General features: G+C 52.1%; 5 protein-coding genes across 5 annotated transcripts; 4 read left to right on the forward strand and 1 right to left on the reverse strand.

Annotated features, from left to right (window-relative positions):
* Positions 1-461: 461 nt before the first annotated feature.
* GMORB2_1221 (uncharacterized protein) lies at positions 462-1,052 on the forward strand (the record flags this gene model as incomplete). Its single annotated transcript, XM_035463203.1, has 2 exons — positions 462-740; positions 813-1,052. 2 exons carry the CDS (start codon positions 462-464, stop codon positions 1,050-1,052), a joined length of 519 nt encoding a protein of 172 aa, XP_035324627.1.
* A 2,844-nt stretch (positions 1,053-3,896) lies between these two features.
* GMORB2_1222 (uncharacterized protein) lies at positions 3,897-4,819 on the forward strand (the record flags this gene model as incomplete). Its single annotated transcript, XM_035463204.1, has 4 exons — positions 3,897-3,990; positions 4,069-4,080; positions 4,136-4,299; positions 4,373-4,819. The coding sequence occupies 4 exons, from the start codon at positions 3,897-3,899 to the stop codon at positions 4,817-4,819; spliced, it is 717 nt and encodes a 238-aa protein (XP_035324628.1).
* Positions 4,820-6,342: 1,523 nt separating this feature from the next.
* Positions 6,343-9,075, reverse strand: GMORB2_1223 (DNA replication licensing factor MCM2; the record flags this gene model as incomplete). Its single annotated transcript, XM_035463205.1, has 2 exons — positions 6,343-6,582; positions 6,655-9,075. The coding sequence occupies 2 exons, from the start codon at positions 9,073-9,075 to the stop codon at positions 6,343-6,345; spliced, it is 2,661 nt and encodes an 886-aa protein (XP_035324629.1).
* Positions 9,076-10,002: 927 nt separating this feature from the next.
* On the forward strand, positions 10,003-11,398 carry GMORB2_1224 (uncharacterized protein; the record flags this gene model as incomplete). Its single annotated transcript, XM_035463206.1, has 2 exons — positions 10,003-10,108; positions 10,314-11,398. The coding sequence occupies 2 exons, from the start codon at positions 10,003-10,005 to the stop codon at positions 11,396-11,398; spliced, it is 1,191 nt and encodes a 396-aa protein (XP_035324630.1).
* Positions 11,399-12,696: 1,298 nt separating this feature from the next.
* Positions 12,697-13,110, forward strand: GMORB2_1225 (KR domain; the record flags this gene model as incomplete). The annotated part of the gene is made up of 1 exon (XM_035463207.1): positions 12,697-13,110. The coding sequence occupies one exon, from the start codon at positions 12,697-12,699 to the stop codon at positions 13,108-13,110; it is 414 nt and encodes a 137-aa protein (XP_035324631.1).
* Between the last annotated feature and the right edge of the window lie 259 nt (positions 13,111-13,369).

The raw sequence follows: 13,369 nt of genomic DNA on the forward strand, positions 1-13,369 counted from the left end.
TCCCAAACGGTTCCTATTCTGCCTCCCCTGGGTCGAGTCACGCCGTGCCCGAACTAATATCCTCCGCTGTTTCGTCTCCGGCATCATCCTCGCGCTGTCCCTCACCGTCTGTACGTGTTTGTTTGCTTCCTTATTTTCTCACTCTTCTTTCAAACCCTCTATTTCTTTCGTCGCTTTCTCCTCATCATCGTCATTTCTTTGCTTCATCACCTCTCCTCCTACACCGTCACTCATCAACATCATACACCAAACTCTTCTATCCATCATCACCAACCACACATCTATCAAGAGCTTATTCTATTCTTCGCTATCAACCTTAAATTCAACCTCTTTTATCCGTCAACACCAACCTCGCATCTATCAAGATCTTTTTCTATTCATTATCGCGCGTCTCTCCCCTCGAACATGCACTGACCTGGTTATATCCCCATCACTAAGATTTGGGAATATCGCTCAGCAACATGACTGAAGTCAGCGGATTCACCATCGTCCTCATCATCGTCGTCATCCTCACGACGCTCTTCTTCTGCTACGGGCTAATGAAACTCATTGCCTACCGCCTGCGCCGGAACCGCGCCCTTCGTGAAGAGGAGAGCCAACCAGTGGCCGAAGCCTATGCCGTCCCCATCGAGCCCATCAGGGTTGTCCTCGCTAGAGATGAGGAAGCCGCCATAGGTAGCGATGGCAGTGAGGTTTCTAAGATCACACCACCTGCCTACGGTGCCTGGAGGGAGAGCGTGGTAAGTTAATACTGGCTTTCAAGTCTTGACCGTTGCCCATATGAATCACTGGTACCTAACATCGTCCTCTAGCGAGTCGACCCAGATCTTCTGTTCTGGCGTCGTAACGATTCCATGAACCGCAATGGTTCCGACAGCGACGACCACGTCAGGCCAGCCTCGAGTGCTAGTCGCCGTCCTCCATCCTATATATCCGACGATGGAGTGTCCTATGTTGTCCACGCGGAGCCTCGCTCAACTGTTAACTATGCGGCCGAGCTGCCCATTCACCCATCCGAGGTCGGCCGAGTCCACCTTGCCCAGGTGTCTTAATTCAGGATTCCGGGGAGGGGGGGGGAAGAGGACCACCAACTGGAAACGGGAGACCGAATTATTTGATTTTTTCTTCCTCAACGTTACCATTGACGGTACTCAACTGCCACGAGAACATGCCATCGGAGATGGAGACACAGCTTTCTAGCCGCTCGTCACTTGTCGAGAGACAAGATGATCATGCATACCAAGTGGCATGACTAGACGGTGTAGCATTGCTACAGCCTACGTGTGAGAGAAACAGAAAAGAAAGTAAAGAAAAAAGTACGCAGAGCATGCCTGTTCCTTTATTCGGGTTCTCTAGCTAATCAAACCTAGTAGCATTGCGCTGTTACTGCTAGGACGAATTCATCAAGGCCTTGGATTTTTGGGGAGGGAATGAGGCGCCATCGTCTATGAGTGCAAGTACAACATTGAGAACAACAAAGCGAAGCGATGGATTTTAGGTCCGGGGAACAGCTTGGGAATGGATCTTTAAGACACGGATAAGGGGGGGCTGATATTGATACCCATTGAGGGAGTGGGGTTGGAGCACGGGGTTCAGGCGCAAGGTTCAAGGTTATTGTTAATGATTTGTCTGTTTTTCTCCTTGGTTTCCGTGCTATCATGAATAAGACGCGACTCTAAGGAAATACGGACACCACGGCGTATTAGAGCGACACATATGAATGAGTTGTTATTACAGGTACTACTACTCGTACCATGTTGCTTGATCAGACGTACAGGTAGGAGTGAAATGTAGAGGCCGTTGACACAGGGCAGGTTACTTCCCATTACGCTAACAGAAGCAACCTCCAAGGCGTTAGTCTATTCCATAATTATCCTGTGATATGTGTCATAGCAGTAATGCTGGTATTACCTGTACTCATACTGTACTTTGTATTACTCGGGGCGTCTTTTATTGGTCTCGAGGTTGACACCCACATTATCGTACAGATTGTATGCAACTCGCAAGGCTGAACTCAAAAAAGAAGATACCAGTACATAAGGAACACATCATGGAAAGTGAGTACCGAAAGCGAGGGACATGTAGCGATGGAGTATCTATTACGTTGTCGCTATACCTCAACCGGGTTTCTACCATGTAATCTGTACAGTAGTAGTGGTTAGTGGACAGTGGCAACGTATAAACAGAGCCTCAGAAGTTGACAGAGAATCGGTCGTCGAGCACAAGGGAAGGGGGGATGGGGAGTTGAAATGACGGGTAGTAAATACCATATCTACGACCCTATCATACCCTGTGTGTCTGTCTATCCAATACCTGAATCAGAGAACAATACGTTCGTATGGGTGTAATACTGCAAAAATGACAGCTGACCCGAGGTGCATGCGTGCCGGATGCATTTATCGGTGCTTTTGTCCAACAATTGAAGTCTGGGCAAACAGCGAACGACAACGATGACAGCTCAAGTCAAGGGGAAGAAGCATTGATTGCATGGTACTTGCCATTTTCCAGCGTTTTCCTACTGCAGTCTACCAGCATGTATTATCACTTTACGTGGCTTACAGTTTCAAGTGCTAAACTCAAGTTGGCAGTAGTGACGTGAGGGCAAGAGCTCTCCCTTGTACTTGCTGTGTCGCGGCAGGAGCGCACCCTAACAGTGGAGAGTCCCCAGCAAAGGCAGGCGCAACTCCACAAGCAGCAGGAATAATACTGTACTCTTTTAGAGAAAGAACGCTACAATACTCGTAGTGTAGCAAAGTAGGTATTACAAAGTGGGCGGGTGGTTCCTTCCTACTTTAGGCCCCGTTCTGTCGGGGGGGGGGGGGGGGGGGGGGGCTGCTACTCGTACTTTACTACTTACGAGTATCTCCCTCGAAATATTCCTCACGAAAATTTTTCCACCCTTTCAACAACAAATCACTACTACCATCCCATACATTTCCACGATCTTCTCCTTCTTGCACCCCGTCGGTGGACGTTCGAGTTGTCGGGATCCCAAGTCGTCTGGAAGTTGCTGTCGAATCCCACGAATCTCGTGTGCGCGAAAAGAAAGAAAATATAAAATTTAGGTGCGTCTCATCCATCGAGGCTTGCGTCCTTGTGGCTGTTGTTCCCCCTCCCCCCTTGTACAGCCCCCCCCCCGGTGCCCTGTATCTGCGCCGCCGCCCTCGTCACCGCCACCACTATGACTCCCTTTTTATTCTGAAGCGGCGCGCGATGCTGTTTTTCGTCGACCGATCTCGATATCCCTGCGATTATTATAGTTCTGTTCGACATTGGCGCTCTTTTCAACCCCCAAACGTTCTCGACGCCGCCACTGTATACAATCGCCAACAATGTGGCTTGGTTGTGTGCGACGTGGAACAATGCATCCGCCCGATGCCGATGGCTGATACCTGCGCATTGTTCGAGCTTGTTGGCGGCTCCCATACGCGGAATCGATCAGACGTCTCTCGCACACGATGGCCTACACGTGATCCGCTTCGATTCGTCCCTGCGAAAAGCCTTGCATTGTGCTTGTAACTATGCGCGTAGCAAGGGCGTCACGAATCGTCGAGGTACTCGTCGTTTCTTGGAGACCGTGCTTGCACCATGGGGTAGATGCGACAGGGTTTTCGCGCGTTGGGGTGGAGAGACAAGGTCACGCTGAACCAAGTTCGCTATCCTGGCGATGCTTTTCTCCCCGCGCTCACAGCCAGGACATATCGTATACTGCGCGTCACATCCACATCCACAGAAACCACCATGCCGTTCTTTGATGGGATCACATAATCGCAGGATGACGAGGGGGCTGGCTGGCAGGCATATTGATTCAACGAGACAATACGAAATCATCACTGTGTTTTCAATGATACTAACGCTTTGTTTCACAGAGATCTTACTCCCCCATTCACAGCAAAATGTCTTCTCTCTCTCGCCGGGCATGCTACAAGTGTGGCAACGTTGGTCACTATGCCGAGGTTTGCTCCTCTGCTGAGCGTCTCTGCTACAACTGTACGTGCTATTCGTCTCCCGGACTTTCCTTTCAAGAGCATCCATACACGCGCTCTATATACTAACTCTCTCGAATAGGCAAGCAGCCTGGTATACTGAACCCGCCTACAGTCCAAATGTTGCAAGTACTGATCTATTATAATAGGACACGAGTCCAACGGATGCCCTCTTCCTCGTACTACTGAGGCCAAGCAGTGCTACCATTGTCAGGGGCTCGGTCACGTCCAGGCCGACTGCCCCACTCTGCGCCTGAGCGGCACTGGCACCAGTGGCCGCTGCTACAACTGTGGCCAGCCCGGTCACTTGGCTGTATGTCATTCCACCATTCTCACCCCCTCCATAGTGGTAATTGTTGAGAGCATTGCTGACGTCAAGATAACAGCGCGCCTGTCCCAACCCCGTCGGCCCCATGGGTCGCGGTGCCCCCGTGGGTCGCGGCGGCTACCCCGCCGGTCCCTACGGTGGCCGTGGAGGCTTCGTCGGTGGCGGCCCTCGTCCTGCTACGTGCTACAAGTGTGGTGGCCCCAACCACTTTGCCCGCGACTGCCAGGCCCAGGCCATGAAGTGCTATGCCTGCGGAAAGCTTGGCCACATCTCGCGTGACTGCACTGCCCCCAACGGTGGTCCTCTGAACACTGCCGGCAAGACTTGCTACCAGTGCGGTGAGGCCGGCCACATCTCGCGCGACTGCCCCCAGAAGAGTGCTGGCGGTGAGATCAAGGCCGACGTCGACCTCAATAACGTTCCCGCTCAGGCTGCTGCCGCTGCTGCCTCCCAGGCCGCCGCCGCCGCCACCGCTCCTGTCGCCCCCATTGCCCCTGTGGCTTAAAAGATAGGGTGGCCTTGTCTCGCTGGTCTCTAGCCAGGGTCAGCCGGGCTAATATCGTGGGAGGGTATACGATGCTGCCATGACTTTGTGTGCGTGGCAAGCGTTTCAGCCCTCCCCTTTACTGGTTACAGTATTTATTCTCTTTGTCTTATCTCCTGCCTTTACACCCTTGAACTTTCTATGCCGTCGAACAAATCACTCTCGACACGTTCCGCCTCTACACGAAACGACATTCAATTATTTTTCCTTTATTATTTCTTTTACTGGGCTCTTTTGGGGTTCTTCGGTCGAATTATTCATGGTCCGTCATCACGACTCGGCATATTAACTCCTGAGGATTCTGGATTCTCCTTGCGGCGTACTCGGTTCTGTCTCATTTACATCTTACTCACACTTCTTTTCTTTTTCCACTTTAAAACCCATTCTCATTCCCTGGGTGGTCGGGGAGGGCTGGCGGCATGCAGTGCACAGGACGTCAATGACTTTTGCTTGTCTGCTATCCTACTTTCCTCTGACGACATCTTTTTCAATGGAATGGATTATGGAATCACTTATCACGGCCCCGGTTTGGATCAAAAATATCAAAACACTCGTCAGGTTGGACCTCTCTTGACGGTATGAAGATTACGAAGAACACAGGCGACGGATATACCCCCACAAGACTCTCTTTTTCTTTCTTAGCTGTGCTGTTATTGCGTGGTAAGCTTGGAACAAGGATGCTGCAATTCATTTACGTCTCATGTGTGGATTGCAGTCTCATATGGAAAAAAAAAGATATGGCCGTCAACCCCGAACCACCAGGGGGGTCTCCTCAGGTAGAGACCCTGGTGGGCATCGTGTTCCCGATCTGTCTTTTTCGTGTTTCGGGTTCATCTATCTTCATTTGGGGTTGTACTGGTGGCGACGACGCGCCATGGGCTTTGTACATGCGCGGAGGCGGCAGCGGAGGCGGCAATAAAGGCACAAGAGCATGGGGAAGCCTCGTGGTGGTGTGGACGGCAGGGCTTGAGAAGGGGCGGGAGAGGATAGCCAATATCAAAGCTACAAGGCAAGATGAGAGGAGAGTACAAAAACAAAGGTCCCCCTCGATGTGCGAGAGAGGGGGTGGAGTATGAGTTGTACCGTACGAGTAGTAAAAAACAAGTCATGGGCGAATGTCGTTGGGCTCAAGCAGTTGTATTGTTGTGTTGTCATGGTGTTGATCTGTTTGCGGTGACTGTTCTTTTAGATACCCTGCATGTTAGATTGGGAATCATGTTGACTTGAAGCACTTATACCACTTTTCCACTTTTTCTTCACGAGCAACCTGAAAATGAGATACAACATCCTAAGTTAAGTTTTCATTGTCATTACCAGACCACAACCCCAATAGCAAGAACATGACGTCATCTGAGTCGTATATATTACATTCTACACCTCGTTCCCATCGAAATCGAAACAAAATAAAAAAAAACCTATTCCCACCGAACTCGCTCCCTCGGGTTCAATGATACTAATAATAGTAGCTCGGACTAGTAGACCATCTATGCCATGACAGCAGCCGGCCTCCTCCCACCTGAACCTCTACCCTTTCCCGGCCTGGCAAGGGTATACTTGGCGAATGCGCGGGCAAGAGACTTCTTGCAGCTGACCTTTTGACTGCCAACGAAGCTGTCCACCGTGACGGCAATGGCACGGTCAATGTCCTGGGCTGAGCAGTAGTCTGAGAGTCTCATGCGGCAGAATGATTCCGATAAGCGGATGATGGCCTCTAAATGACGGACCTGTGTTGTTTTTCTTGTCAATAAAGGTGGATGAAAAGAATGGAGATGATGAGTAAGAGAAAAGAGACTGACTGTAATGGGATACGCTCCCGTTGCTAACGACTCCCTCCTCATATCGGAGAATAGACGGGCAATCTTGTCCTCATCCATGTGGTACAATTTCGGGCTGCAACGCTCCCTAGCATACAGGATGTACTTGCGCAGAAGCTCCTGGGGCACTTCATCCTCCTGTACCTTGGAGGACGCCAGCGTATCCGTCTGCGTTTGTTCCGAGGGATTCTCGACATCCATGGAGTCCTGTTGGGTCTGGGACTGCTGCGACTGCTGCTGTGGGTGACTGCGGCTGTGAGACCCGACAATGAAGCGGGCCAGACGCTCGTCCTCTTCGGGCTCAACTGTGTCGCGCACGACGCAGAGGATGTCGAAACGCGACAGGATGGGCTCCGTGAGTTGGACGTTGGCGGAGAAGGGGATGGTACTGTTGTATCGGCCGCCGATGGGGTTGGCGGCAGCAATAATGCCGCACCGGGCCTGAAGTGTCGTCACGATACCCGCCTTGGAGATCGAGATAGTCTGTTGCTCCATGGCCTCGTGGATAGACGTGCGGTCCTGGTCGTTCATCTTGTCAAACTCATCAATCAGGCACGTTCCCCTGTCGGCAAGCACGAGCGCGCCGCCCTCCAGAGTCCACTCGCTTGTCAGCGGGTCGCGGCGAACACTGGCCGTCAGACCGACCGCACTAGCTCCCTGACCCGTCGCGAAGACGGCTCGGTGTGCAGTCTTCTCTACGTATTTGAGTACCTGCGACTTGGCCGTTCCGGGGTCACCAAGCAGAAGCACGTTGATATCGCCGCGCACGTGGTGGGAACCCCGCGTCGTCTTGGCCACGCCGCCAAACAGGGAGAGAGCCACGGCCGTCTTGACATCCGTGTGTCCGTAGATGCTGGGCGCCATCGAGTTGATTATCTTGTCGACAATGTTAGGGTCGCGTGACAGGCGGCGGATCTCCTGCTCGTCCTCCTCTGTCAGACGGAAGCCAGCCAGTTGGTCGTGCGTTTTGACCACGTTGTTGGCTTCGAGGATGGTGGCGAAGACGGGGAAGCCGTTGCGGTTGTTGAGTTGTGCGTCGTAGTTGTTGCGGTACACGCCCGTCACTTCAATCTCCTCTCCAGGCTTCGCTTTATCGATGAGGTCCCACAGGAGCACCACCTCGCGCTGGCGAGGGAGACGACCGGCGGGGACGGTGCCGGGCGACTCCTGCAGCGTCAGCTTCTGGTAGTTACGGTAAACCGTCTTTTCTGAGTTGACGTTGAAGGGCCCACGCGACTGGCAATTCTGGCAGAAACTGATCTTGACCTCGACGTTGGATTCCTGCTGGAAGGGCCCCAGCGTGGCACCACACTTGGTGCAATCAAACTTGACGTACTTGAGCTGCGGAAAAACGCCGGTGCGGCGCGTGACCACGCCGCTCACCCTGACCAAGCAATTAAGGTGCGACTGCCGCAGCTGGCGCAGCGTGTAGTGCACGGGCAGATCAAAGATGCGCACGTGGATCTCTGAGTGTATGCGCTCGTAGTCGGGGTAGTGCAGCAGCACCACGTCCATGGCCACCTCGTCAAAGAGGCTGACTATCTCCGAGGGCGCGTTAGCAAGGAAGTATGCCAGGATGGCCTTGCTCTCTGACAAGTGCTCGTACGACACCTCGAGAGACTCGGCATTGATTTCACCGAGGGTGCGGATACGGTTGCCGTAGACTGAGGATCCGGAAGCGTCCGTGTACGACGTCAGGAACGCCTTGAACTCGCGCTTGATGGTCCTCTGCACTGCGGTCTGCGACACCCACTCCGTCAGGCTCGACGCCTTGACATCTCCCAGGGCCTCGAGCGACAGTTCCTCGTCCATGACGTCGGCATCCATATCCTCATCTGGGTCCTCGTCGTAGTGGTGGCGGCGACGCCTAGGTTGGGCTGTGAGGTCGATGTCGCCATCCTCATCGTCGCCGGGCAAAAAGGCGGCGGGGATTCTCTGGCGACGAGCGACTTCGCGGTCACGCCGGTTAAGCTGTGCCTCGAGCTGCCGCCTGGCAGCCTGGTCCATGTCGCCGTAATCACCCTCGTCGTCGATGCCAACACCCTCGTAGGCGTCGTCCTCCTTAGACCTGTAGTCTCCCTCGAAGCCCTCGCGGAACAGATCGACATCGTCATCAGCCATCTCGTCGAGGTCTTCCAGGTCGTCCTGAATCTCGGGCTCTTCGTCAATGTTATCTTCGTCGTCTCCGCCGTGGGCAATGCTAAAGTCTTCGGGACCCGGGGGCGACGACGGCATAGGACTGGAGCTGATGCCGATAGATGAGCCATTTCCATCACCACCGGTACGAGAACGCTTGCGGCTGAATCGAGGAGGCGCCCCTCGGTTTGCGGACGAGGGGTTGTCGCGAAGGGGAGAACTAGGGTTCTGATCAGCCTTGGCTCTTGCGAATGGCAAGCAAAACATTCAGGGGTATATTATACCTCATGATGGGTTCTCTGTGTATGCCGGTATCTAATTGAAAGACAATATCACCAGTGCCTCGTACAGAAAATTTTGTAAAGAGGTAGACGGTGATGGTCAAACGAGGACCACAAAGAGGGGTGTTCTGACGTTGATCAAGGGAAGTTTGGTAGGGCGGCAATGAGGCAAAGTGCGAGGGATGAATGGGCCAATCTCCTTCGCGCGTCTCGACGCGTTGAAGCGCGTAAAGTGACTGACGCTAAACTTGTTTCGTGAGAGACGCTAAAGTGGTTTCAATGGGCGAAGTATAGGGTGTGTGCTTCTTGCTGGCGACAACACGATGACCCGTAGACGTGAATACAGTGGTCTCTACCTACGAGTATGTCCTAGGTCGGATGAGTGTGTGTCTTAGTGATTTATTGAAAAGGAGGAAATCTATCTATAGATGTGAGTGTGGCAGAAGCCTCTGGCTGCTTAGTCATATAATATTGGGTGGCATAGGTAACAGAAGTACTACGGATAGAATTGTATTATAAACAAACTTCCTGGTTTATTTTGTCTAGCGGTTGCGCCTTACGACGTAACACATGCATTTACCGCTGGTACCTACGGAAACGACCAACACTTATTCCTCGGGAGCAGGCACAAGAGAAACGCGCCTGTCACGAGAAGCTAGACGAGAAAAGCACTTACTACTTCAACGGTGAGAAACGCATCTGTCCCTTAGATAGAGAGAAACGCAGACTCGTTGTCTGACAATTTCTTCCTTGCACACCCTCCCTTAGTGAGGAGGAAGGTGGACGGGACTCAACGGGACTTCCTTCCCTAGCGAGGAGAGACGAAAGAAAGAAGGAGAGAGGGGAAGTCGCCAGGAGGGACTGCAACGCTCACTCACAGCTGTCTATCACCAACAAGGCCACAAAATCAACCATGGCCAATATCCGTACCCTTGCGATACTGCCTCAGCCTTTGGGCACCCCATCGCTTGTGAAGAAGCGTGGAATCTCACCCTCCGCTGCACTATCCTCACCAAAGAGTTCGTTGATCATGTTTAGCCCAGACTCACATGCGTCACTCGAGCAAAATACTGCCGGTCATATTCCAACCGACCCCTTTGCCCCTAGGCAATTAATTCCTGGAAGCACTGCTTGTGTTGCGCAAGCATTTATATTCCCAGAGCTCTTGCACTCTCAACCGGGATCCCTGCCTCCCTGGAGGTCATCACCCTCCACTAATAACAGGCACGTTTGGCTTCAACCTCAGAGATGAGAAACTTCATATCCTCAACAACAAGTCCGTGCGAAATTTGCTCTTCAGCATCTTTCCAAATACCACTGAAATCGGAGAGGACCGGGCTCGGCCATTCCTCCACTTCACCGTCAACGAACTTCCCGCGGAACCATGGCCTCTTACCGTGGGCGGTATACCCATCACGTTGTCCACTTGCACCGCGGGCCAAGGGTTCCCATTCTCGACCAAGGTCTCGAGACGCGGGAATACCTCCATATCCATCGGTCAGACTCTGGACGGGAGAAACGGCGCCTTGAGCAGTGAGGACCTGCGGACGGTAACTGCTGAGCTTCTCGCCTACATCAATGGGAACCATCTGAAAACTGACCTGGTCGAGGTTATGTTCGCTAGCGACAGGTTTTTTTATGTGGTCTTGGGGAATGACACAGACATGAGCGTCGCAAGAAGCCGCCTCCCTGGAAAGCTAGCAAAGTGTATAACCGGGTACATCTTTGACCACGAGGTTAACAGGCCTGGGTGGGCGCGCCAGAAATCACGCCGAGAAACTTTGCCCCAGCCTTTTCGTGGAACGAAGGACGACATTGCCTACTATGCTTTGAGACCAGGCGTCATGATTTCCAGTACAAACTACATGATCCACACCCATTCCGTGGATGTGTCCACTACTTCGGGCGTCATGGTTAAGAACGCTTCCGGGCAACGCTTCATGACAGCTGCTTCTCGTGATATCGGAGAGGATGGGGCCATATTGCAAACTTTCCCCGGAGACTGGAAGAAGCCTTTGGGAAGCGCTGTCCAGGAAATATGCTTCACAGATGTGGCCTTCGTTCAACTCAATGACGACGTCCTGTTTTCCAATGAGCTGTTTGAGAACGACAGCGGCGTCACCAATCAAATGACGACGATTCTGGGTGAGAACGAGGGGAATGGCATTGACTTGGACGAAATGGTCTTCATTGACAGCCCGTTCACAGGCGAGATGGAGGGGACTATCATGATGAAGTTGGCCAAGCTTGAGCGCGACACTTCATTCCACGCAACCGATGCGTCCCTTTCTTACATTGTCTATATATAGGCCTTCATGGGCCAAACCGGAGGCTCGCAGATTCGGGATCACCCTCATGTTCCTCCCGATGGTACATGTGGGTCAGTGTTACGGGACACCAAAAACCGCGCTATTGGGTTTTTCAGGTATTATATCGAGGAGGGATGCCTGGCTGGCTACAGTGCGTCTGTGAGTGCCCAGGAGGGGGTCAAGGCAGGTTATTGGATGGCATAAACAACGGACAATGGAAACTCTGCAAACCGTTCCTAAGATGGCTTGATTAAGCGTTGAAGTCTGAAATTAGACCGGGACATTGGTAAAGAGAAGCGGCGAGGGCATGCGGCTGTGACAACACATGAAAGATAGCACGCCCAGGGCCTATTAGAAATATTGCACATGGCGTTTTGCAAAACACGTTGACCTGAACTTCTATGCCATCGAAGCAACGGGCAGTATGCTTTCTCGAACGGTCGTGGGATGTTTGAGAACCTCTTCATGAAATTCATGCATCTAGAACCAAGATGTGAAAGTAGTGGTCCAGTAGCCCTATAGCACACGCGTAAAGATACATATTGTTGGTTGCAATAACTCGGCTGAACTTACCCAATTGACTGTCAATTGACTGTCAAACCGATCAATAATGTTTGATATTGTGTCTGCATACAGCACTTCGGTGTCCACAAACACGGGCTGTTCAACGCCAAGGGATCAAGATGGCTCTGCGCTGGAGAAGACTTCGCTTCTGAAATCTTGATAAGCATGAGTTTTAGGGCAAGAATGGCATTTGCATCTCAGGTAAGGAAACGCAATCTGTGGGCCATAACCGCAGGTCTGCGGAGCCTGGTATTCCCGGTTCATGATCTCCCGACGAGTCACCTGGTCCACCCAACTGCGGCCCTCATGCGCACAGACAAGTCCAGACAAATGGCCGTGGCGACAAGGAGAAATTCCTGACTAGGAAGCCCGAAAAAGATTCACCTGTCGTCGTACAATTTCCATCCTGGCTGGTAAGCCTCATATAGTTCAGCCTGACAATCGAGCATCATAGGGGATTCCTCGACGCAGGTGCGTCGCGAGGGCTTGTATTTACCCGCCCAGGGCCAGTACCGGATGAAGCGTCTGTGTAGGACCATGAGGCCCTTGAGGTAGAGTATCTCGACTGTACAGCGTTGCATAATGAGGGTCGCGTCATCTATGAACGAGCAGTCGACGTTATGCCTCTATAAAACATCGGGAATAGCGCTATACGCCTACTCTATTTCGATACTTAGTTCTATTATTATATTATATACTAGCATTGTCATAGAAAACCATATATACTCTTGACAATGTCTCCACTGACAGCCATTTCCTCCATCGTCAACTCCAAGTACTGCGCCAAGTTCCCGATACCAAGAAACCGAAGTGACCTCTCGGGCCACATCTACATTGTCACGGGTGCAAATTTCGGGCTGGGCACGGAGTCATATCGGCATATATATCACCTCGGCGTCAGAAAGCTGAGCATGGCCGTGCCCAACGATGAGAAATGTGAAGTGGCCAAAGCGGGGCTCCCTGCATTCAAGCCTGTGTCCAAGATTGCAATCGAGGTCTGGTATCTGGACATGGACAGCTATGAGTTTATAAAAACAATCGCCAACTGCTCTTTGAGCCTGCCTCGTATCGACGGTGTTTTGGCCAACGCTGGCATAATGATGACAAAGTTCGGTCTGAGCGAGGAACTGGGAGGATGCTCGATATGAATGCCATCAGTACATTCTTCCTGTATGTTCTCATATTTCCCAAATCTCACGAGTCCAGTTGTACGACCGGTAGCACAGCCCAATATGTGATACCAAAAAAAGCTCTTCACCGCCTAGCGTCCCTAAACTAACTTGAACATGGCAGAGGGAGTATTTTGGCTTAACAACCCTAAAGAAGCCGACGTGTCTGATCGTTACAATCTGACCAAGCTCCTTGTGATTTAAATCGTGCGGGCGTTTGCGGAGAGGTCAGCCGGTA

The sequence above is a fragment of the Geosmithia morbida genome (genome assembly GCF_012550715.1).
Source record: "Geosmithia morbida isolate 1262 chromosome Unknown scaffold_1, whole genome shotgun sequence".
Classification (NCBI taxonomy): domain Eukaryota; kingdom Fungi; phylum Ascomycota; class Sordariomycetes; order Hypocreales; family Bionectriaceae; genus Geosmithia; species Geosmithia morbida.